At 38.5% G+C, this 26351-nt stretch overlaps 2 protein-coding genes and 1 long non-coding RNA gene across 13 annotated transcripts in view; 1 reads left to right on the top strand and 2 right to left on the bottom strand.

Moving 5' to 3' along the window:
- myocd (myocardin) overlaps nt 1-4459 on the top strand; it is a 40128-nt gene extending 35669 nt beyond the window's left edge. For 6 of the 8 annotated variants that reach the window (XM_023276187.3, XM_023276186.3, XM_055004789.1 and 3 more), the window contains one exon: nt 140-4459. In XM_023276187.3, the coding sequence (XP_023131955.2) occupies nt 140-753 (614 nt within the window). In that variant the 3' untranslated portion in view covers nt 754-4459. The remainder of the gene's footprint in view (nt 1-139) is intronic. The other 2 variants (XM_055004788.1, XM_055004792.1) reach the window with 1 other exon arrangement.
- On the bottom strand, nt 4457-26351 carry map2k4b (mitogen-activated protein kinase kinase 4b). 4 transcript variants are annotated; one of them, XM_035950930.2, is made up of 13 exons: nt 26134-26351; nt 23688-23723; nt 20700-20732; nt 19445-19547; nt 16539-16713; nt 12774-12893; nt 12445-12564; nt 12302-12353; nt 12097-12224; nt 10005-10082; nt 9720-9868; nt 9417-9462; nt 4457-8771 (listed from the first exon to the last, which is right to left on the bottom strand). In XM_035950930.2, exons 1-13 carry the CDS (start codon nt 26237-26239, stop codon nt 8658-8660), a joined length of 1260 nt encoding a protein of 419 aa, XP_035806823.2. In that variant the 5' UTR covers nt 26240-26351; the 3' UTR covers nt 4457-8657. The 4 variants fall into 4 exon arrangements, with proteins under 4 accessions (XP_035806823.2, XP_035806824.2, XP_035806825.2 ...); XM_035950931.2 differs by lacking the exon at nt 20700-20732 and having other exon boundaries at nt 26134-26350; XM_035950932.2 differs by lacking the exon at nt 23688-23723 and having other exon boundaries at nt 26134-26350.
- On the bottom strand, nt 17959-19277 carry LOC129347443 (uncharacterized). Its single transcript, XR_008599560.1, has 2 exons — nt 18832-19277; nt 17959-18161 (listed from the first exon to the last, which is right to left on the bottom strand). It is a non-coding gene; the product is annotated as an uncharacterized LOC129347443 (long non-coding RNA).

Genomic DNA, 26351 nt, shown 5'->3' with positions numbered 1-26351 from the left:
AAGTGTCACTGACACTGTACAGTCAAGCTAGTGTAAGAAATCTACATGTAAATCCAAAATAAAAAGTGCACTGGTTAAACCTTGCCAGTCACAGTCTTACCCAATGCATTGCCTCCCTCCTGTCCTCTTTCTCTTCAAGAGATGCCAGCTAACGCCAGAGAAGAGAGGGAGAGGTCTTCTGTAACCAAAGTTGTGCCTCACATTACTGTGTCTCCAGGGTGCCCCGGCCTCCTCATCCCGAGGTTCCACCGACACTATGAACACCTGTCCTCCACCCAGCTCCCGTATGACCACACAACCAATCACATCCCAGAGAGCCACCTGGAGACTCTGTTGGGTAGTCCCATCAGCCGGGTAGGGGAGGTCGCTCTTCTTAAAATGGCTACCGAGGACAGGGGCCAGGAAGATGAAGAGAGAGATGGTGAAGGATATGTCAGCCCCCACACCCACCACCGCCACCTCAACCATCCCCAACAGGACAAGCTTCTGACCAACAGAGATTTGATGGACACCCCTCTGTCGCCCATCAGCAACAAGGCATCGGCCGTGCCCGAGGTGCAGGGGATAGTCAGCATGACCTTCAGCGAGACACCGTGGGAGACGATGGAGTGGCTGGACCTGACACCTCCCAGTTCCGCTACCGCCTTCAGTGTTGCTCCGCCCAGTGCGCCCAGCATCTTTAACACAGAGTTCCTGGATGTTACAGACATTAACTTGAACTCTGCTATGGACCTTCACCTGGAGCACTGGTGAAAGCAACACTACCACCAAGTTAGCTAACAACATGCTAGCCTCCAGCCATCAAACAGAAGACAACAGCTTGCAAGTAGCTGTATGGACCACTGTTATCAGCTATAACAAAACCAAAGAACTATTGAATTCACTCTTAACACTTTCAATCCAAGTGACAGAATTTGCTCCTTGCTATAATACAGTGGAATGTTACATTAAGTAAACCATTAGCTGACATCCAGAGATTGAAGGTTAAGTCAGAAGTTCAGAAGAATTAAATTTCCTCTTCATCTCTGAATTGACGATCTCACTGTCGTCAAATCCAGAAACCAAGGACAAGGTGCTTCTTGACCTGACCTTTGTCCTTTTTGGATAATGATGTGCACAGTACCAAGTTACTATGACAGTGGACAGATGAAGGATTTTCTATATAATGGAAAGACATGATTGCCGAGCTTTATACCAACACCTTATGCATTATCAGTGTTACACCACCTAGACTTGAAGACACAATTTGACAATCAATGTATACTGTTCTGAGTCTATGTTTGTATTACTGGAAAAAAATACCCTCAAAGGAATTACAAGGTGAATTGGATTGCTTAGTGCATTGGCCATATTGTAAATATCACAACTATGTGTACTGACATAGACCAGCTGATGTCTGCATATTTTATCAGTGGTGTGGGAGAGAACACAAACCACAAATCAAGTGTATTATGTAACCAGTACATTATTTGATGTAAATATGAAATATGAAAAAAACTCACTGTGCACCTGTAGCTTATTACACACTTGTCACAGTCTGCTTGAGCTTAGAATATGTGTGTCGAAATGGTTGGTATACCTTTGAGGAACCTTTTTTATACAAGTTTATTTTTCACTATTTGGTGTATTTATCCACAGGATAACAATATGGAGAGAAATTGATGTCCTGAAATCCTTTGGTCTTATCAGTTTTAATCGGCAGCCAAACTGTGCCTTATTTGAAACAACTTTTAATTCCAACTTCTTTAAAACAATTTCCCTTTTACAATTTTATATTCAATGACTGAAAGCTATTAACAGATTTTAATTTAGAAAACTCCAACACAAATTCCAATGAAAAATTCATCTCTATTTTTGGCCAATCAGTTATTTATTTTATGCTGTTATATTTATACATTATCCTGTATTTATACTGACATTCCTTTCTCACAGATTGGGGCTCTTTTTGATTTACCAGAAAACTGCCATTATTGACCACTGACAATTCTTCACAAACTAGTTTTCCTAAAAATGTGATGCAAAGTGAAGGAACCACTTTGACAAGCTTTCTTAAATCACCTTTCCTCAAAGAACCATATCATTCTGAAATGTCCATTGTTAGCACTTGTAAATAGGAAAATGTAATATATTCAGATCTTTAATGTGAATACTGCATATTAAGACACAATAAATTTAGATCAGAGCCAGTCGAGACTCACAGTAGATAGCCTAATGTGAGGATTTTAGACTCAGACACTTAGAAGGCTTCAGTTTTGGTGAGGAACTGTCATATTTGACACATGTAAAACATGTTTTACACATGTAAGTGGACATAGTCATATTTTGCAAAGAGTTAGACGTAATGGTTGATACAGTTTTCATATCTGTCCCATAAACAGTATACAAAGGATGAACGTCGCGGCCATAATGTCACCCATTAGCTTGTGGACTTTGGTTTCAGAGCCTTGAGTTTGAAATTTGGCTGTCACCATGTTGGTCTTTTGAAACCAGGTATGACAAGTAGGTGGTGGATCTGACTGGAGAACCTAATGACAGCAACAACCTGTCAAGATGGTCCAGCCCTTAAAAATGTCCTGCTTCATTGTCTATTATCTTCTAAATGGGCCCATAATGTGTAAAATCAACACCATACTGTACTCAGTCTTGGAACGAGCGATTGAGACCATAAACTCATTAGGACAATGTTTACTGAAGTAACAGATCAAGTAAGAAGTAGGGTCATTTTCTTATTCACTTCTTTCAGACTTCAGGAGTCACCCCCCTGCTGGCAGTTAGAATAAATGCAGGTTGAAGGTACTTAAACATTTCAGACCGTGTGACTACTTCCACCTCAAACACAGTTTGTGATTTGTGATAAGGCTACACCCAGTCGCTCGTTAACTTGCCTGAAAACTGGGAACCGAAGAAACAGCTAGAATGGCTTTGTTCAAAAGTTACAAAATCTGCCAACCAGCATTTTTTTTTTAAACTTAGATTTCCCTCTTTGTGCCACGTCGAACACAAGGTCACAGTCAGTTCCATCTGTTTATGGTCCTTTGCAACATATAGATTCTAGTAAAGGCTAGCTCATCTATACACATTAATCAGATGCCTACCTGTATCACTCAATGGAAAATTCTGTAAAACCCATTAAAGAAAACAAAAGTGCCACAAATGGCAGCAAAATGTATTAGATATTGACAGTTTATTAAAAAAAATCAACAAAAAGCAATTTTAAACTGTGTCATTGCACACTGCACAGTTTATGTGTGAAGCATCAAGGTAGCATCTCATGTGTATGGCAAAAGGAAACATTTTAAATAGAAATCGAGTGGAATATACAACAACCGGAGATTCATCCACAGTCGACGATGTTTGCACATGCTAAATCCGATGCCCTGACAAATGAAGTCAGGGCTGAAGTTCTGCTTCACAACTCAATCTATTGCTGGCTGTAGGACCACCTAACTAAACTTTTCAGACACCTATTTTGCGATGGATTTCTTTAAATCATTTAGATTTTATGTGTACATCTGTAACAAATTTAAATGAGAGAAAATTAATGTAATTTACAGACATTCCATATAAATTTACGTATATGCTCATCAGTCATCAGAACTGTCAGAGACGTAATTTTTTTTCTTAGTCTGTCAGAAAACCATGACCAGAGTTAAACGTGCACCTGATGTCGATTTACTCTTTCGACGTAAGAGTATTAGTTCTTATCATTAGATTCTTGCGAGATTTAGTCAACAAAAACTAAAGACATCTTAGTATAGTTTTGATATTGATATTTGTAGTTTCATTTTTTCATTTTTTTCTGTTTAGTATTCTGAGGCCACACCTCACACCACCTTTGGCTACATTTACCATGTTTAGCCTACAACGACTTTGTTACAAGCCAGGCTAGCTGTTTACCCCTGACTGCAGTCTTTATGCTAAGCTAGCCATCTGACAGTATGATATGTATTAGGCAGATATGAAAGAGCTGTTGATCTTTCCATGAAACTCTCAGGAAGAAATTGGGTAAGAATTATTTTCCAAAAGTAACTACACATTACCCAATAGATTTCTTGCATTTATAATTATGTCCTCTATAAACATGGGTCTCACATTGTGTTGTTTTGACCAAATACTGCTTTTTCCTGTTACTTATGAAGTGTTGCACTTGTATAATGGGTTATATGGTCATATGTAGGCTATTACTGCCCATCTTCTTTATATGACAAAGCTAATACTTAATGTTTTGTGTTGTAAGAATATCTTCTGGCCTTTTTTTTCCCCACTTGGAGTAATTTTGCAATAATTCTCCCTAATCCAAAAAATTTTAAAAATTTTAAAAAGAAAGAAAATTCACATCTGACAGAAGCTTCTATGTTGCTTGGCCACTGACTTGCTTTACTATTGTAAAAACATTATTTTGCCTACATCCCTGTATACTACAGAACGAAGAGCAATAAACTTATCACAGCAAAAATCATTTCTGCATTTACTCTTTATTTATGTCCAATTCACAAGAAGCACATAATACAGGTTTTCAACCTTTTCCATGGGAACTTTATTTATAACCTTGATAAAGATACAATATAATATTCATTGCCCTTAATATTATCTTATAATCTATTATGAACATTCTAGTAAATTGCAATTTATACAACATTTACCCTGGAGATTCATATTCACCAGTGGTAAGTTAACTTCCTGGAAACACATCCCATGACAGAAGAGCAGACCTGGACACAGCTTGCAGTGAGACTGATCCATGTGTGGCCGTTCTCTGGGGTTTGCATCATTTTGCATTACAGACAGAAATGGAAAGAACAGAGCTGACAGAATTCTCCACAAAGAGAATGGTGTCTGGTCTACAATGCATCTCCACCAACTTGGTTGCAATGTTTTACCTTCCTGAATAGGGCACAAGTATTTAACAAGTCTGTTTTTAACAAGTGACTCTGAACTCACCCCCTCTCCATACACACACCAGTGGTGGTGGCCATTTTTCAACACAGCTCACATATGCGGAGCCCATGTTGTAAAACTGAAGTAAAATGTAAAGGGAAACTCCCTTGATATTACAAATTAAATGCAGTTGCAATGTCACAGGAACTACTGCTGATGATGCTATCAAGCTGATCTTTTTTGGTTTAAGAGCTTCCTCCATATGAAAGACTTTTCTTTTCTCTGTCTGTCCTTTCCAAGCTCTCCAAAATTATGAAACTACACTACCAAAACTAACATTGTCGATCAGCAATGAAAATCAATGTTTCAACATCAAGTTGAAAGAGCAAGAATAACTGCAACACTTTAACAGACACATTGATCCAACTGATCTTGGCTCATGTGACAAAATCAAGTGAGCTGGTAATTGCTACTATATATTTGTGGCCTATTACTATATTGATTAAATCACATTAAACTACTTCATATTACTGGCCTTTACTAAGTATAAGGGTGGAGATGTTCTATATTCTTATTGTCAACACATTTCATGAAAAGGCCATAAACAAGACATGTTAAGCAACAGTCCCCAGCAAGTTTACCATTTCCTCCTGTACGAGAGGTTTTCACTACACACAATTCCTGAGCCTTACTGGGAAAATAAGGTACACATTTATAAGCAGTTTCATGAAACTGCAGGATTTGGGGCTACCAAGCCACAGACAGGGTGGGAAAGAGATGGGCTAACTAACTACAACATTGCTAATTTTGGACTTTTTATGAAATTTGTTTACAAAAGCCAAAAAATAATCCCAGCCTTTTTCATGCATTTACTCCATGATGGGTCTCTACAGTGTCTCTGTGTTGAAGGACCCACCACCATCCATACAAACAGTTTGGTTTAGTAGCTAACTCCAAGTAGTGTAAAAGTTGTCTTTCCATTCTGCGGGTGACATCAGCCTGGTAGATGTGGCTTTCTGAGAAGGATTGACAACGGGTGGATCTCAATAGTTTAAAGCTGCGTCCTCCCCTTCACCTTTATCTGCCCAAGTATCGTAAACTTAGTCTACCACTGCAGATGTAGGAAGACAGGTGAGTCAATGCACTTTGAACTGTGGAAATGCACAAGTGTAATACATGGTTTTGTGTGGAAACATTCTATCATCAGTGCAAACCAGAGAGACATGCCAAGCCATGGAGAAACATGCCGAGTCCTCTGTGACCTTAAGGGTCAAAGAGCAGTAACTATGTGAGGAGTGAGCTTCCTCCTCTCCTGACAGTCGTGTGGATGGTATGGGAGTGGACAGTTTGTGATTTAGCAGCATTTACAGTTATTTCTTTGACAGAAACCTCCTGTCAGGACTTTTAAAAATGTACTGTTGCTTGCCACTGTATGGCAGCAGGGTGGATCTGTGATCAGTGTGAATGAGCAGTTCAACTGTACAGTGCTATGACAGGCTGCCAAGGAGGAATAAGGCTCATTCTGAAACCGAAACATTTCCCAGCATCCACATCTCCTCCCCAACTGACTTAATCATCTCTGTTTAGGAATGAGCCTTAACTGCTGAGCAGAACTTGCCAGGAACAGCAGATATACTATATACATTTACATCAGTGGACATATTGTCCTAAAGTAACTTTACATCAGGCAATGTAGCATTGGACTAACCTCAGTTAGTCAGTCTCTTACACATTACCATTTTGTCAAAATCACAAAACTAAGCATCTTTCTTTCCAAGAAGCAGTTTTAAGGGTACTTCTGTCCACCTTAATCAAAAAACACTTTGTCAGCTGCACAGTGACAAAAAAGATCTTCAGCCTGGTTTGTCAATCGCAACTACACGTACATGTACCATTAGCCTGAAGTGACATGTTTAATTTGAACAAAGTTAACCAGCACCTATTAAGTTTTAATATTACATATTTTTAAGTCTTCTAATTTGTACTGTCATGCTGTACAAAACAAGGACATGTGCATGTGTAACTCTACCTCCACTGTCCGGTTAGCAAAACGCTAATATGTAACAGAAAACAATTCATCTGCTCCTGCCCTTTTTTCATTGGTAAAGTTCTATAGAGGATACAGTTACTTAGCAGGGTTTTTAGTTAGTGCTGACCACGCTGACTGTTCATTTGGATCAAAATCTTTACTCTTCATCACAATTAAAGAAATATTTAACTTGCTTGGTCAGTTGCAACTAAATGGAGATGTACCAATAGCTAGAAGTGAAACAACTCATTCAATCAGCACGTCAATTATAAGTTAATGAGTTTTATTATCAGATATTTTAAAGTACTGTTATTTTCATACATATTTTTCATTTGCGTTGTACAAAACAAGCTACGTTATATGTCATTCCTCGTTGGTTAGCAAAATACAATGACTGGCTTAGCTCTGATTCCAGTGGATCTCTTGCACACACTTCTCTCAGCTTGCTGGTTTTTATAAGCAAAGACTCGTTAGCAAGCAAACCCCTGACTTTAGCACAAGCTAACTGTGCTGACAGTTCTTTTGGATGAAAATATTTTATGTGCAGTGCCGTGACAGATTTTTAACCTACCACCTTATTTCCAACCAAATCTAGACATACCATTGGCTAGAGGTGACAAATGTTGTTTGATTTGTACGAAGAGAAGCAAAAGTTTAGGAGTTACAATATTAGGTGTAGTTAAGTGTCCTGCTGTTATTATCTTACATAAGGTACCTACAATTTCCTGTTGTACAAAGCTGGCAACATTTTTTTCTCTTTAGCAAAGATCTGTGCAGAATACCTTTGGTAGCAGGCTTCTGGTGTATACGTAGTGTTGACTGGTAAATGACAAACACCTGGCACATAGTCAAAGTCTGAGATATCTTAGCAAGTTACTAGTTGCAAGATAATTCAGTTTGCAATGCCGTACAGCTACGAGTTGACTGCAATTCAGCCAGACCAACAGAAGGAATTACATTTCAGGAAACCAGATGCTAGGCAATGTGACTCAAACATATTGATAACAGACGAGATACAAACTGATGCCAGCATTAGATGTGAGAACTGTCAGTCATCCCACTCTTGTATCAAGACAAACTCTCACAGATTGCATATTGGAAAAAAAAGAAGGAAAAGCAAATAAGTAAAGCCACACTACCGAATCCATGAGCTTTCCGGAGAGAAACACTTTTGCATACTCATTCTTTTACCATGAATGAAGGTGCTCACAATAGACTGTGTGAAAAGAGTGTGTTTGTTTAGACAGTAGATCTGCTGGCATGTCAACAGTTCAGAGGTGAACACACATATGCATACATACAGTCCACAATGTACAATCCATTATGTGGCTATTTTTGTTCATATGTCATGAGCATCACTGTTCAACATTTTATTTGGTAGATTCTCTATTTGTGTACGAGCTCAAGTATATATATTCCATATATGTATACTCTATTCCTTTTTCCTCACATGAAAAGATGCATTATATTTCACTAAGACAATGCCATGTCTTCAAAGTTTTGTGGGTGAAGATGATATTTTACGTTCTAAAATGAGGTGATGGAAGGTGGAAAGGTTTGCTAAGTAATATTCATCTCATTGCACCGGGCAATTGGGACTTAGTTCCTTTGTTCTTTGGAACATGTGAATAAACAGGTGACCCTACATAACTCTGAAGACTAAGATGTTAAGCGTTGCGCCACAAAGCTCTGTGTCCCACCCACTGCTTGTTGGGTGAACTTCCGACCTCCCAGCCCCGCCCTAACTCAGTCAGTCAACATACATCGGCGAGATGGGAGAGGCAGGGATCTGATCGAGAATGCGACACACGTAAGTGGCGACGTCCACAAAACGCTCTTCATACATCAGAATGAAGGGGTGTTTCTGTGGGAAATGAACACAAAGCTTCAGCTGGATTTGTGTGACAGTCTTTTCCTGTCTTCCCTAGCTAGTTTGAAGTTGAATATAGCTTAAATCCTTGAAAATGTGTCTAAAAGAATGCTAAACTGCTATGGCGAATGTATTAGCAAGGTATTTGCATATCCAGCACAGACTGATTGGACTTCATCTGGAGTCTAGTTTTCACTCTTTTAGCTTTGTTTTGGTCAATACCAACTCCTGAGGGTAATATTTACTGTCCTAGCAAATTTAGCTTCTTACATGTTTCACTATGTCCACCAGCTAAGTTTATGTGTGCAATGGCTAAACAGTGCACAGATATAATGAAAACATGATATGGCTGAGAGCTGGCTCTGTGGACAGAAATGAAAACATCCATCCATCCATCAATCCATTATCTATACACCGCTTAATCCTCACTAGGGTCGCAGGGAGAAATGAAAACAATGAACTAAAAACAAAAAATACTCAGAAAAGCTGCAGGGAAATAGAGCATTTGGAAGCTGTTTTGTTAACCGATCTTAAATGCCCTGTTGGGGAGATCACCTTGATCTTGAATGATATTCTGTTTCCCTGACTGAACAACCCAAAACAGTTTAAAGCTGTAGTTAAACTAGTGCTGTAACTCACCAGAAGCTCCTTGTACTTTGGCCTTTTTGATTCATCCTTAGTAAGGCTGGATGGGAAAAAAAAAATTGTAAAACTCTAAGGGGAGAAGAATGCATTCAGATTATACATGATTTTCGATTTGCATGATTAGAGAATGACAAAGTGCCAAACACAAAGGGGGCTTTGAGGGCCTAGGACCCTTTACTTAATACCTAGGTGCCCCTGAAAACATTCTAATTTTTGAATAGTAATAATCGAGCTACTTGTAAAAACCAAACATGTACTGTAAGGGATCTTCACTCAATACTGTGTAATGGTGCCTACCAAAGATTAACAAAGTTGATGAACTTGGGGGAGAACTGCCTCTCCTCGGAGTTGCTGAGCTGAGGAGGCTCTCCTTTCACCACTTGTGTCAGTTGATCAAAAACGCTATTCCACTTGGGGTAAGGAAACCTTCCTGTAGCCAACTCATACTGAAAACAAACACAAACAGACTTCTGCTGGGCTGACAGAATGGATTTTCTTTTTTGTAACAGCTCTGATTCCAATGTGGTCAGACAAAACAAAGGCAAGGTTTCATGATAAAGCTGACAACACTATTCGTCTTACCAGAGTGATTCCCAAGCTCCACACATCAGATCGGACGTCATACCCTTGTCTGGAAGCACTGGGGTCTATCCTTTCAGGCTGAAAACACACAAATGAAAATATGTGGTAAAACTCAAGACACTTTATTGTCCCTTTTCCATAGATCAATGTAACAGATCCCTAAAACTTCATTACGGTTCAACTTCTATCAAGTCTTGCACATCATTCAAGCTATTTGCTCGTCATGGTGGCTTTCACTTAAAATTATTTCTCTGTAGGCTTCAAATACAAATTGCAATAATTTAAATATGGCATGGTTTGCTGTAATCAAGAGACATACATAATGCTTTTAATACATCCAAATTGTGAATGTGTTTGAGACTATTTAATTGTATCTTGGTTATGAATCCTAGATGCATTTAGCAAAAGTTATTTTCAGCAAAAGTTTAGTCAAAGACTCTGAACATTATTGTCTCCGCTGACTCTAATACAACCTTCAACGCTCTAATCTAAATATTGTCAAGACCAAGTATGAAGATGTAAGTCGAGCTTAAGCAAATTGCTTCCATTTAAGAATGGTACTGATATTTGGTCACAGAATGAGAGGTTTTACAAGTAGGAGTACTGTCATTTAATATATAACGTGAATACCTCTGGTCTGATCACAAAAGTTGAAAATATATATCAAGACACAAAATGGTATCTTCTGTTTACTATGTAGCCATCAATAAAAAAAAATCTATTTCCATTCTTTTTTCATCAAAGTCAGTAAGCAAAAATATAGTCAGTTTTGTCAATTTAGCAGAGAAAAATGTAATACTTCATCACAGTTCTTATTAAACTGCTCTAATGACAATGACAGTATGCTGTTTTTTAACTTAATTTCAACTGTACAGTTCAGACTTCATAAATTATTAAGACCACTTTCTACACACAAAAATCCAAATAATTGCAAATTTCTGAAAATTAGAAAAAAACGCAGACTAATTCTATAAAGTATTCAGACCTTTTACAGTGTCATTGCGAGTCGTGGTAATTTTATCCAGTCCCAGTAGAGGTCTATGAAAAAACTGCAGTGAGGGATATATCAGCCTGTAGATATAAAATCATGTCTATAGCTTTGAGGGGTACCAGGAGGACAGTTGCCTTCATAACTTTAAGATTGAAATCACTGACTCTTCTTGAGTAACCAAATCAGAAGCACTTTGAACAGGGAGACCAACAGTCCCACAGTCACTGTAGCAAAGCTTCAGAAGTCCTCCGCAGAAAGTCTGTCAAGCAGCTTTTTAACAGATTCAATAAAAACACTTAAGATGAAAACGGAACTACTCGGGTAGAACTCCAACCGCTACACTTGGTGAAACAGCAGACACTCAACCATCACCTACTCAACCACCTGTAAAGTGAGGCATGGTATTGGCAGCATCATACTGTGTTAGGGCTTGAGAGACAGGATCTGTCAGGGGAAATGGGGTAAACCGCCCCAAGTCAGGTGTACCTGTAGAGATTTACCTATAAAGTCTTAAAGCTCTAACTGTTTCAAAGCGTTCTCTACACAGTGCTGAATTAAAGGCCAGAACACTTTTGAAAATGAGAAATACCAGTTTATGGTTGTTAATAATTATGCAACAAATTTCCAAACACCCTTTCACTTTGGAATAGTAATTGCAAATTAAGTGGGAAATAAACTTGTGAATGGTGGTCTACTGGATATGTTACAAATAACTAACTAAATGCATGGGTCATGTTTCAAAGACTCCTACATATCTTGGGTTGTTATTGCCATCAAAATCCTCTGGTAATTCCCCGCCTGCACAATCATGTCACTGATACAGTAAACAATGAGACAACAGTGTCACAATAAGGTCAATGGCAACAAGGCCATGGCCTGAGAAATACATTTAGTCTTTAAAGAAAGAGATCAGTTATTCATCATTTACCCGTTTTGAATATCTTAAATAATTTTATATTTTTCCAAAGCTCTGAAGCTTTCAGTCAGTCAGATGTTGAAGGTTCCTGATATTGGAATGAGGAACATATTGAAGCTTTGCGGTCAACATCTTCCTCATCTTTGTGGCTGGAGATTTGTAAGACACTGCTTTTCATTGCTTACCGCCATGTAAGGCCTGCAGCCTGCATCTCTGGTCTTGGCTATGGAATCTACCAGCTGGCCACTGATGCCAAAATCACACAGCTTGATATTACCCTTTCGGTCCATTAGAATGTTGGAAGGTTTGATGTCTACAAAGAAAGAAAGGGACAATTACATTCAGAGTAAAGGGGCTGTAATGCAGCTCATATTATGACAAAACACTTACCTCTGTGAATTATTTTCAAGTTTTCTTTTAAGTGGTTCAGTGCTTTAACGGTCTGTTAAAGACAAGTAAAACTTGGTCACTTTTGATGCTATGTATGCTATTACAAGTAAAATTTATGAAGATAACATGAAATAACTGCTTACAGCTAATGTTATTTTGCCTAATATTTCCTCTGGAATGACGTCATCTAATGCACAATATACATATTTGTAGAATTTGTCTAATGAGGTAGACATGAGCTCCATACAAATCCAACAGTCCCCCTGAAACAAAGATTGAAAAGTTAGTTTCCTTCAAAAACTCACTATACAGTGACATCTACAGGACAAATCATTAAGTTTGTAATAGCTATAGAGATGATTCACAGTGAAATAAAAGATTGACTGTATTGCTACAATTTGAGGGTCAAACAAGACCACAGACAGGACTTGGTTGGGCATGATGAGGTGAGGCCAGTGTGGATTTGTCAGACCTCTCTGAAGAGGGCTCCGTAGAACTGAACAATGTAGGGGCAATCACTACTCCTCATCACCACGTCAAGATCCATCAGCAGCTGCTTCTGCTCCTTCTCATCCACAGTGGATCGAATCCTCTGAGGGACACACAACACAGATTTCTGACTTCCACTCTCTACACCATCTACATTTATATTTACACTAGTGGATTCCTGCCCCCAATGCATTAGGGCAAATCAATAAACTAATTGTAAGTTTATGGATTGTCATGCTGTATAAGCTGGGTTCAATTAATATAATAAACACTACCGTTCAAAAGTTTGGGGTCACTTAGAAATGTCCATATTTTTTAAAGAAAAGCAGTTTTTTTCAATGAAGATAGCATTAAATTAATCAGAAATACTGTCTAGAAATTGTTAATGTGGTAAATGACTATTCTAGCTGTAAATGGCTGATTTTTAATGGAATATCTAGATAGGGGTACAGAGGAACATTTCCAGCAACCATCACTCCTGTGTTCTAATGGTACACTGTGTTAGCTAATCGATGATTAGAAAACCCTTGTGCAACTATGTTAGCACATGAATAAAAGTGTGAGTTTTCATGGAAAACATGAAATTGCCTGGGTGACCTCAAATTTTTGAACAGTAGTGTATATTACTATAATCTCTTTCAGACTGCACAATGTAGTGAAAATCTTATAATTCCACGTTTTAAATGCATATATTTTCTCCTCCTCTGTATCAGTAAACTAAATGTCTTTGGGTTGGGGACAAAACACAACTAGTACAGAAAATGAACACTCAGGGTGAATGAACAACTCTGTTTAACTGCACAATCTTCAGAGTCTGCATTTTGAATTGATTACTTGGTCTAGATCAGGGGTCCAACCCACAGCTCTAGAGCCGCACAGCTCTTTCATTCCTCTGCTGCGGCTCCCTGTGGCTTTGGAAAATAAATAATGAATATTTAATTAAATGTATTTTATTTGGTTAGTTTGTAAAATGTAATACTAAATATGAAGATTACAGTGATCTTGTAAGATCAAAATAAAATGTGTTGAGTTTTTTTGTCGCTCATAATATGCATCATAACCGCCAATGTGCGACACCCACCGGCGTGCGATTTCTTGAACTTTTCGACCCTGCGTGGGCCAACTATGGATAAACCTAAGAAAAGTGTCTGAGGAAAACAGAACATTTAATGCTATGCAGGCAGATTAATTTCCTTGCACTGCTGACGAGACTGGTTTACCAGTATGCTTAATATGTGATGAAAAATTAGCGAACAACAAAAAGTCAAATGTCGCAAGACATTTTCAGAATAGAAGTACACAGCCTGTGCTCAAAAATATCCAGATGGAAATGATAGAAAAAAAGTTATTTTGGAACTGATGCGGAAGATTGATCTGAGCAAAAATCATTTCAAGAAGTGGATGAAGTCTACAAATTCAACTACATATGCTAGTTTTGTGACTGCTCAGGAAATAGTCAGGTATGGGAAGATGTTCACAGATGGAGAATATATAAAATAATCATTCATTAAGATTTCAGAACATCTAATCACGGACTTTAAAAAAACAAGAATGAAATTGTGGAGAAAATCAGGGACATGCTTCTCTCTGCAAAGACTATCAAAGACAGAACCACAAAAATGGCAGAAGATATCACCAGACACCAAATTAAATACATCAATTCAGCTGTGGCGCATTCAATTGCCTGTGATGAGTCTAAAGACAAAGGTGATCTTGAACAAATAGTGCTCTTCTGCCGACATGTAAACTCTGCTGGGCCACAGGAAGAAATGACAGTTGATTCCACTAAACGGCCAAACACGGAGTTAGGACATCTGTGAGGGTGTCTTTGATTGTTTAAGAGGAATAAACACCACCTAACTGGTGTCAGTGGCTACTGATGGGGCTCCGAGTATGACAGGAGCACAGAAGGCTTTATGGCTGTCCTGCTGAAGTCACTGGACAGAAAGCTGCTGACTTTTTACAGCATCCTGCACCAAGAGGCACTGTGTGCTCGGTGAAAGATTTAAATCACCGTCATTTCCATTTGTTACTGGACAAGGTGGAAAGCATGCATTCTGATCTCCTGCTGCACAACAAAGTCCAGTGGCTGTCCAGAGGGGAGGTGCTGAAATGGTTTGGAAAAACAGCGTCTGGAAAAAGTAAAAACGTTCCTGTGCAGCAAAGGGGTCAACTATCCACAGCTGGAACAGCAATAGTGGCTGGAAACACTACACTTCAAGGTAGACATGACAGTGCACCTGAACACGCTGAACACAGCTCTTCATGGGAAAGGATGCACAGCCCCGCACATGCTGGCGCAGGTTTTGTCATTTGAGCGCAAGTTGACAGTGTTTGCCAGAGATTTACAGAGAGGTACAACTTTCCCTATTTGAGAGAGCTCAAACAAGCTCACAACATGATAAATTCAGAGTATCTGCAGTCTGCAATCATCGCAATGCAAGCACAGTTTGGGAAACGGTTCTGTGACTTCAAAGAGTAAAAAAAATAAACACATTATCCTTCCCTGTCAGTACCCTAGGCATTGATCCATCTCTATTAAATACGACTGCATTGGCAGGTGTGAGTCACCCTGATCTTGAGATAGAATTGGCTGACATAGCCGGCAAAGACATATGGGTGTCCAAGTTTAAATGCTTGACAGCTGACCCTGAAGATGTTGCCTGTCAGAAGGCCATTCTTGCTCAGAATCACAAATGGAGCAATATTGAAAACCTCCCTAAACAGGACAAACTTGTGTTGGAGACATAGAATGCTATCTCTGACATTTATGTGAACATGAGAAAGCATGCGCTTGGAGTCCTGTCAATCTTCAGATCCATATATGTATGTAAGCAGGTCTTCTCCAACATGAACTATATTAAAAACAAACATCGCTCAGGCCTCACAGATGACAGCTTACAGTCCCGTGTGAAGATAAGGTGACGTCATACAGCCCTGATGTCCAGACGCTATGCGCTGAAGTTCAGGAGAAGAAATCACATGAACCAAGTATGATAAATATTTTGATTGCCTATTATTTTACATATATTCATATTTTTTCATTGTTCAGTGAAATAGTCCTTTTATTATTCAGGTTGACAGCTGACTGAACGCTCCAGTAAAAGGATGACGGCACACGGAAGAGGACGCCATTTTTGGTTTGCTGCCGGTGGATATTTAAAGTCCGGCTTTTTCTTTTTCATAAATACAAGAAGGACTCAAATCGACATCGAGTATTTTATTTGAAAGCAACCTTCAACCTAATGTCTATTTTTCAGAGTTCAAAATGTTTTTGCTGCATACAGAAATGTAATTTTCTCTGAAGCAGTTCATTGATTTTAAAAATGTGACACACTATAGTTTGTTTATACATAGCATAAACGCAAAAAACGTTCTATGTAGTTTTATCTTCATTTTAAATTTCAGAAGGGTTTTGTGGCTCCTGGTGTTTTCTTTTCTGTGGGAAACAGGTCCAAATGGCTTTTTGAGTGGTTAAGGTTGCTGATCCCTGGTCTAGATGAAGACCAATAATATTTTTGTTATTGATATTTTTTATTGTATAGTTTTTTAATTATTGTTGTTGATTTTTTATGCCTCTGTACAGTGTCCTTGAGTTCTTTGAAAGGTGCTTTAAATAAAATGCATTATTATTATTATTATTATTATTATTATTATTATTATTATTATTATTATTATTATTATTATTATTATTATTATTATTATTATGAAGGATATCTACTAGAATGAGCGTCTACCAGTTGGTCACCTTTACAGCCATGATCTGGCCCGTGGGTTTGTGGACCATCTTGTTGACGGAGCCATATGCCCCGCGACCAATCTCCCCAAGGTCTCTCAGATCCTCTGCAGTGAAGTCACAATGCTGCTCTGGGGAGATCTTCAGCTTCCCTGATGACTCGATACTGTGTGTCCGCAGACGCTCTCTAGAGAACCCAAGCAGGATGGGATTGGATGAGGTAACATAAAGGACAGAGTGGAAGGAGGAGGAAGATGCAAAAAAGACAGTGTGAAGCCATGAGAAGTACATACATTATAGATAAATACGGATGTGATAAATATTTAATATACATTATCAAGCCTCTGTGAAATGGAAATATTTAAAGGCTCCACGAAGTTTCTTTGTAATCTGAGGTTTCCTGTGTGATTTGATGTGTGGGTGAAATTTTGACAAAGTATTTGTTCATATTTTACATAATTAAAAAAAAAAAAAAAAAAACTCTCCTTTCACGAGTAAGTACCTGACATTAAAGCTGTTGTGAGGAGTTTTAGACTTTAAACTATAGTCCTAAACCAATATGAGCAAATACAATACAGGCTAAAAGGAACAAAGCTGCTGCAGCCAAAGCAGGAAGGAAAGCTCTCAAAAAATATTATCAGTATCATTACTCAATCATAAAATTCTTAAGTAGATCTGATTATAATTACATTACATGTACCGCATCAAGTTTGTTGCATAGATATAGCCTATTTTTATGGCATGTAGGACAATTTTATCCTTATTCTCTCCCTAAAAAAAATCAATCAACTGGTCAGTAGGCTTATGGCATATAATATAATCTTAAAGGATCAACAAGTACAAGGCTTTACTGCTTTAATGGCCTACAAAGCAATGAACTGGCTTTAAAAAGCCTGCAGTTAACAGTGAAAAAATAAACCAAGGAAGAGTAGAATTCCCTCTACTGGGAAAGGAAAGAATGACATTGTTTCCATTGTTCTGCACTCAATAATGAGTACTTTCTGCAAATTTAGGAAAATTAAAAACTTTACTCACATTCTATAAAATACTTAGTAGGTGTAGGTGTGCAGCACAAGTTATCATGGCAACGTAACCTGGTTAACCCAGGATTATACATAGTTACCTCACTAACCTCAAATCCCAATTTATAGCGCAAACAAATGGTTTATTATATAAAGCAAAATAAGCTTAATAAGAATAATAACTATTATTATTATTGTTGTTGATGCTGTTGTTTTATATATATATATATGTATATATATATATATATATATATATATATATATATATATATATATATATATATATATATATATATATATATATATATATATATATATATTAGGGCTGCAACTAACGATTATTTTAATAATCGATTAGTCGGCCGATTATTTTTTCGATTAATCGATGAATCGGATAAAAAAACAACACATTTTTTTATTTCCGCCTCTTTATTCAGAAAGAGAAGATTTGGACTGACAGAGCAAATAAGATAATTGAAGCGAAGCCTCCGTCTTCAACCATCGACACAGGCCTCGTGTCAATGACCATCATGTTGAGGATGCTCTCAGTCAGGACAGCTGCTTGCTGTGGTGGACATGATGTCTTTCTCATCATGAAGCCTGTCATTGTTTGCTGTTCATGAAATGAGAAAGATAGTATAGTTTGAGTATGTATTATAGCACAATTTACAGCAACTCAGTAATTATCTTGTTTTATTTGCAGTATTAGGTTAAGGCAAGTAAGTAGTCCAAAGAGCAAAACACAAAGTACGCACGCACACGCACACACATATAGATAGATAGATACATACATAGATAGATAGATAGATAGATAGATAGATAGATAGATAGATAGATAGATAGATAGATAGATAGATAGATAGATAGATAGATAGATAGGACAAGCACCATAAAAAATACTACATACTAAATAAGTTACTTTAACCCCGGTCTAAATGCAGTTCATCCTGCCTCACTCCAACACAGACCAGTGTCTTCACTCAGACTTCGTGAGAAAATTAAAACTTGAGGCTTAATCTTTAAATTATTATCACCATTGTGGGCAAGTTACGTTTATTTATAAAGCATATTCAAACCCTGCTTAAGCTGATTAAAGTGAAATAAAAAGTTTCACACGCGCACGCACACACACACACACACACACACGCGCGCACACACACACGTGCCCTATCACTGTCATTAATCAGCTAACAAACACTAGCATCAGGAGAGCTACCAGAGAGACTAACGTTACGTTTCCTCACTTAAAAACAGAACAAACGTAGGATAATGTAGTGACTTACCTGCTGTTGAGCTCCTTCATCCTCATCGGCGACTCCAACGTGTTTCCGTTTCAGGTGCTGCATCATCATCGTGGTGCTCCCGTACATCATATCACTTTTGTAAAGCTTGCATGCTACGCATGTTTGTTGTTTTGTGAAGCGTTAAATGCTGCCACGCTTTTGAGGATTTCGTTCTGACTGTTTTCTCCGTGTCGGTCACGTTCGGTTGAAATTACTCTGAATTTACTTTCGCTTTGCCGCCACCTCGTTCTGTTCAACTCGCTCTAGAGGTGGAATTATTTAAAAAAAACAAAAAAAACTTTATTTCCGTCAGCCAGCATTGACAAAGCTCTGCAGGTGAAGTAGACGCTCCGCGACATGGCGAGTGACGCACGAATCGCGCGACACAACGAATCGATAATGAAATTCGTTGCCAACGCTTTTAATAATCGATTATTATCGATTTTATCGATTCGTTGTTGCAGCCCTAATATATATATATATATATATATATATATATATATATATATATATATATATATATATATATATATATATATATATTTTTTTTTTTTATTTTTTTTTTATAAATCAAACAGAGTTCCTATAAACCAAAGTCAGACTGTCTACTCACATGTGAGGATTCTGGAAAGAGGGAGGTGCTGGATTAAGCGGGAGCCTGGAGGCTGGTTTCACTGGAGGGTTGGCGAAATTCAGCTTCAGAGCTTTGCGTTTACCTGGCGGTACAAAGAGGGGAACAGATCCAGATTGCCACAACATGCACACCACACTGTTTTTCAACCAGCTGGTGCAAACAGAGGACACACGGTGTGATAAAATGCTTGTCGTACCTCAGTAACATGTCTGTATACACTTGAGATAAGCCTTTATGTGCACAATAAGCAATATTAAGACATTTATGCAACATAAACTCCACATGATCAAAGTATCAGCATGTTACTGTGCACTGTACAAATAAATCTGATGACTTGAGAATTGTGAGCATCAACCTTTGGGGTTATCTCAAGATCAGAGGAAGCACAAAATGCATTTTGAATACAAGCAAAGTGCCCACATGTACAGGGGTTCCCAATGCTCAGACAAGTGATGGCACCGGCTCCTTTGGCTGGATGCTTCCAAACAAATCACATGCAGTCTGGGTGCAAATTATTAGAATAGTTTGCTGGGCAGTAATCAAGATGCTGACATTGGGAATCCCTGTTTAAAACATTTCCATTGATAACTTCCTTAAAATGTGCAATTCAAAACTGAACATTTCCTTGAGTGAAAGTCAAAGGGAGCCAACATTCAGACAGCGCTTCATTTAAGCTGAAGATGGATTCAAGTGGAATTAAACTCAGCTGTGAGCGCTAAATGGATTCAGGTACATTACAGTCACCTGTCTGTGTGTAGCTGGATGCATCTCCAGAAAATATTTGGCATTTGGGTTTAGGCATCATGAACAGTGCTGAGCTGAAGTGTTGAGCCCTCTTTGCCATGCCCTGTCCAACCAGCTCGAGTGCAAACAGATCCCTTAACCTTTAAGCCCCGATGCAAATGAATCTTTCAAGACCAAGATAACTGAATCTGTAACAGTTAATAGCAGTGAACAGTGGACAGACTCCCCAACTACCAGAGCACCACACAGGCTGTTTCAGTAGTCAACAGTGGCTTCCTCTCACTTGTTGTATCCAATCATTACAAGAATCTGCAGCTTAATAACAAAGCAGATTTGTTACTGAGCAGCACTATATCCAGTCTTCAGCCAACAACTGAACATACACATGGCTCAATGAGCAGCACTGAGGGAAGGAGACCACTGTAGACTACTGAGGTGTACCCACAAAGAGTAGAGGTCAGTGTGCTTTGTGTGCGAGTCTAATGCTTACTTTGGGGCACTCCAGACAGGCTTATCTGAAACCCTGAAGTAAAGAAAAGACATTTTACTACATTTTCTTAGGGCTTGTTTAAGTGTGAATGGGTCATTATTAACAATGTGCCATCCCAACAAGAGTCAACGCCAAGTGAAATACAGGACAGGTTACCTTGAATGTGCTTTAACTGGAGTAAAATATTTGGTGGGTCAGCGCATTGCCATGCAGCTGTATGGATACCTCAGATTAACTGTACTGTATTCCCAGTGGAATGAGGAATAGCGCCAATTTAACAGGTTTAGTCAATGCTACCCCAACAGCAGAATGCATTAAAGTGATTTTTTGATTAATTACATTCAGTGCCCCCTTACAGTTATCACTTCAGCACTATTTCACATGTAACAACAAAAACAAGTGATGCTGGGATTGATGATATGCCACTCTTGATTTAAGTAGTCAGTCATGTTCCACTGGCAGATACCTCACATCAGTAGGATAATAATAATTCTGCTTTGCATATGTCACTCCTGGCAATGTACAACTGGTGGCTAATGCCATAGCATTAACGCATTGGATGCTGCCCTCCCCAGTTACATTTTTCGTTGTAGGCTAAGTCAGTCAGCTGCTAGCTTGATGATGGGGGCTTTATATTTGATGTACAAACACAACATGCCCTCAAAGCAAAACAGAAAATATTAAGAACTGAATGGTACTTTTTGAGCCAGTTCCCTACAATATAAACAGTGCAATGCTATAGACATATATATTTTAGTGAAAAAAAACAACAAAATCACAACATCAAAAACAAAACAGCTATAGCTAGACTCGTGAGTTAGCCTGCGCTAAAATGTACTTTTTCCTTTTCATGCTCCAACATCTTAGTCATTTTAATTTTACTTTATTATATAAACACCAACAATGCAGCCGCTGAATTTCATCAAAATGGAGAAAAATAAAATAGCAAATATATGTTGTAAAATAATTCTGCTAAAAGCTAACTAGCCTAGCTGAGTGGATTCGGAGTTAACTACTACTTGAGCCTGACGCAAGTGAAACTCGTATGGTTTTATTTGATCAGGCAACCTTTGAATCATATATTTAAATTTCATAAAATATTAATGTATTCAAGTATTTTATTAGTTCAAATGAGCAAGCCTCAACAAGAACATTTTGCTTGAAGATAATGTTTTTCCCATGCCAGATTAAAACAGGGTGCAGTATATGTATATGTTTTAGGCTTTGGGCAAAGTCATTGACAAAGATGAATATTTTCCTTCATGAGCACAAAATTAAGATTTTACATCTTTTACACAGAACAATTACACTTTAAATCCTCATTTCTCTTTACTGTTTCTGAAGTACTCTTTGCCTTAAAGCAGAAATTATGTAGACGTTTGAGGCTCCTTAAGTCAAACTAGCCTGAACTTAGTTCCATGACAGTACTGATAGGCATTAGAGTTTTCAATTTGAAACACCATCTGTAAAATAAATAAAGCAGCTGGCTAAATACGCTAATATATGCTATTTGAGGAAACATTATGGATGATATAGGCAGTTGGAATAAGTGTGCACAGCTCAAACTGCCTGTCAACTTGTGATTTTGCTAGAATTAAGTGTTCCCGTCATAGATAACCATTACAAAACAGACATCTGTTAAAGACAGATTTCTGTGAAATTTTCAGGGAAGGTCAGAAATGACACAAGGACCAAGTGATTAGATTTTGGCAGTGACGCAGCTTATAGTCTGGATCTACGGATTTGTTAAACATTTCTGTATCATTGCGAGATAGTGTCACGGTGTCACTATAACTATGACAACAAGTGAACACTACATCAGCTGCCTGCTGACGATCACATGATTGCGAACCTACTATAAATCAACCGCTGTGGACTCATCAGAACGTATCTCTCAGAAATCATACGGCTGAGCAGCCTTGGTAGAGTACTGCTCTCTCTGAGTGTTTTTCGTGTTTAACGGTACCTTGATAAATGTCCATATGGTGTTTTTTTATATGCTGATACACACATCATGAGTGAAATAAGCAGCCAGTGCCATGGCAGAGCATTTCCACCTAGAACCTGCAGTGTACTTACGATTGTCTAAAATACACGGATTCAGACTTCTGGGGTTTCACACCTCATAAACTTAAGGAAGTAATTATTTGTGTTTGCAAAGTGCAGAAGATGCATTCACTATTTTACAACAATCATTGAAAAGAATACATTTTGTCATATAAGCTATCAGGGCTAAGTGTACCTACATCCAGGCAGTACATATTACCACAGCAGCCTTATGGACTATTAATTTTCTTGTCACTCTATTAGCCGCATATGAAACATGTTTTTCCTACAGCAGAGGGGTATGGCAATAATAATCATCATATACCACAGGAGCATGAGTAACATCCTAATTTCATATGCTGTGTGCCAGTCAAACTGTAGTGGCATGCCAACATACAGAAGTGGCATAGCACCAAGAATGGCCAAACAGCACTAATCAGCTGTTTGTAAGTGGTGAACAGCAGTAACATACTAAAAAAATGACATGTCCTAGTGAGAAGAGATGTCTGCAAGTAGAACAAAACTGATATTCTGCTGAAGTATACCAGCAGCAGCAGCAGCACACCAGAGGTTAACAGTGTCCTGTCACTAAAACCAGCATGTGTCACTGAAGCTGCCAGATGTTGATATGTACACTGGTGAAGGAAACACTCCCAACAGGCTTGATGGTGTCTCATCACATGGGGTCTGTCTACTGTGTCTACTTCAGGTCCTTCCAATATGAAAACTTGAAAACATGCAGATAAGCGGATAAAACGTAGGTTTTACAAAAAAAATGGAAAAAGGAAAGTAAAAATAAATTTTGGAGGAAAAAATACGAATAGTGGGGGGTGGATAGGGAACATTTCAAGGAAATCCTTTGCCAAGATATGGTCTAAACAGACAATGTAAACAAATATCCTCTAACAGCAGACTAAAACCTAGTAAAATAAGAGGGAATACCTGTTTCATTTTGACATCTCCAGCAGGTGTTGGTTTCTGCAAGGTTTAGATAAAACATTTGATACTAGACATCTGTCACAGAGTAAGAAAATCTGATCTGTTGACCACACTGATCTGCACGAGTATGCAGCTGTTTATTAGGTTAAGACGTTAACAAGTAAATCTATCAAGTGAAAAGCCGTCCATTAGCCAGCCGCTACCATCAGCACATCCATTATCAATGGAATGTAAGCAATGTAAGTGTCATGCCAAACAGTGTGTGTGCGCCAAAACCACGTCTGTGGCAGCAATTACCCTTATAACTGTACCTGCTCTGTGCACTACAGTAAAACCAATCCAGCTCATTTTACCAGCTGAAATAGCTTTTAAAAGACCAATTCAACTTATGTAATGCTGTTTTTCATTTGCCAAAAATTAAATATTGCAACTAAAATGTTATTAATATATCAGTTTAATTCATTAGTGACGGTTAAGATTACTCACTTCATTTTAAAGCTGTATTGCTCAGTTTATATGCGTCTATGGCTGCTTTTAACTGGATTTAACAGTCATGACACAGAAATACACACAACTTGTCTTGTGAATGTTTCTTGTAACAGAATAATCACAGTCAAATAAATGTTTATTGGTTAATCAGGCCTGAAATTTCAGATGATTGTTGGCAACAATACAGTATTGTTTCCAACGTTTAGGCTGTTTGATATGTCTAATATCCTAGTTTAGACTGTAACAAACATGATGTTACATGTTTGTTTCTTTGGTACATCAAATAAAGCAACTTCTTTTTCATCTATCATATGGGCAATAGTCTTTAAAAGTATAACCTTCATGAATGAAATCAAGTCATTTTCATGCATGCACACTTCAGTATCAATGTAAGGGCTGTGATCACTATTTGGTCAGTGGAAAACTACATATGAGTTGATTCTGTCCTTTAAAGCTATTTCAGCGTGTGAAAACAACTGGACTGGCTATAACCCAGAGCACAGAGCAGGCGAAGTGGATGCATAGACAAGGGGACAGTTTCTCCTGTGGGTGCCATCAGTTTTTGGCTTTTACCAATGAAATGACAGCATTCATTTACTATATGTAACTAAGAAAAGTTTTACAAGTACCATGTTAAATCTTTACAAACCACACTGTGGGTCCGTCGTCACTAAACGGACTAACATTTTTTCTAGATTGTATCATGTGTATCTGTAGCTCACATAATCTGAGAGGAATTTGCGACTGAATGAGTAAAACGGGGCAAAAACCCAAATGTTAGCTTGGTGCAGGCTTTAGCCGCATCCAGGCTTAGCTTTCCGTCCGATAATGGATCTCAGTGTAGGCTCAGAGGCTATGTAGCATCACCGAAAATTCACCCTAGCTGCAAATTTAACAACAAAAGAACTTCAAGGACATAGTTTAAGTACAGCAGTAGTGGTGTTAAACACAAAGGTGTAGTTTATGCTAACACGTAATTAAACCTCAACAGATTTACCGTTAGCAACACAGCGATAAAGATCTGCCTGACGCTAAGACTGAAGCACTACCACACGGTTATTGACACCATGAAAATTATCATAAAGCCAACTTTAACTGTACTAACTGTGTGGTTCGTTGTCCTCTGAAATAGTGACCTGGTTTGGCAGAGGAATACACTTCTTTGTAGGCCTTGGAGAAACTTCTAGCAGCCTGTGCTAACAACATCGACCAGTAAGTCAAACAATGATTCAGAGTGCCTTTATAATGGGACACTTTTTAAAGAATGTTGAAATGGAGAATTTCACTTGAGTGTACACTACAGGCCCGTGGGTGAAGACACTCCACAGAAGCCTGGGCATCACTGCTAATCTGGTAGCCGAGTAGTTCCAGGGAGTTACGTGAAGTTAGCTTAAGAAAGCTACAGCGCTAGCGGAATTTGTGCAATTCGGCCTTCAAACTAAAAGTGCAGTTTGACAATCGGCTACTCTGCAGAGAATGAAGCATTATTAAACAAATCGGGTATTAAATGCCTACCATAGTAGGCATTTAATACCCGATTTTTTTTAGGCTTAATATGTTATGTCAGCACTGAAATGTGTAACATCCGTGCCTGGCTGCTAAATTGCACTACTCTGTGCCAGTCAACACCATGACACTAAATAATTTAAGAGGGATGATGACTGACCTTATTTGTAAGATAAATAGCACTTTGTTGCCATCCTTACAATTTTTTGTAAAAGTATGTATTTTGTATTTATCTTAGCAGAACCTTTAAATACGATAGAAAACCTGGTCTCCTGTTAGGAGCCTTGAGCCAATATTTTATTTTGAAAGCTCTGCCCGTACAGATGGAATCAGCGTGTCTGTCTTGACTGTAGTGTTTCTGCTTCTGGAAGCTACCAGCTACCTTTTCCTACCACTAACTCCTCAGTCTCCAACAGCGGCAGAAGGCAGCGAAATAGAGGCCGTGGCCGCCTACCTTGCATGCTGCTGCTCTGTGTCTGCTGGTGGAACTGGTGAGACGTGGATCCTACGATGCTGTTGCTGGAGCCTGTGGAGTTGCTGTTAGGACTGGGAGTCGCCATTGTTGTGTTGGACCCCGGCAGCAGCGCGCAGGCTGCAATGCAGATTGAAACTTCGCCCTCTCTGCTTCCAGACGGGACAGTGCGCCACTTGAACGCAGCAGCTGCACCACGG

This window comes from Amphiprion ocellaris, chromosome 18 (genome assembly GCF_022539595.1).
Source record: "Amphiprion ocellaris isolate individual 3 ecotype Okinawa chromosome 18, ASM2253959v1, whole genome shotgun sequence".
Taxonomy (NCBI): Eukaryota; Metazoa; Chordata; class Actinopteri; family Pomacentridae; genus Amphiprion; species Amphiprion ocellaris.
The sequence above is the reverse complement of the archived record's forward strand: the minus strand, read 5'-3'. Positions and strand labels throughout refer to the sequence as shown.

What these genes read in the sequence shown, in the direction of transcription:
- map2k4b (XM_035950930.2), bottom strand. Translation starts at nt 26,239, where the DNA reads ATGGCGACTCCCAGTCCTAACAGCAACTCCACAGGCTCCAGCAACAGC. An exon ending in GCCAGATCATGGCTGTAAAG is followed by an intron (nt 12,894 to 16,538) that starts GTGACCAACTGG and finishes TGTGTCCCTCAG; the next exon opens with AGGATTCGATCCACTGTGGA. An exon ending in CAAAGTACAAGGAGCTTCTG is followed by an intron (nt 8,772 to 9,416) that starts GTGAGTTACAGC and finishes CATTTCCCACAG; the next exon opens with AAACACCCCTTCATTCTGAT.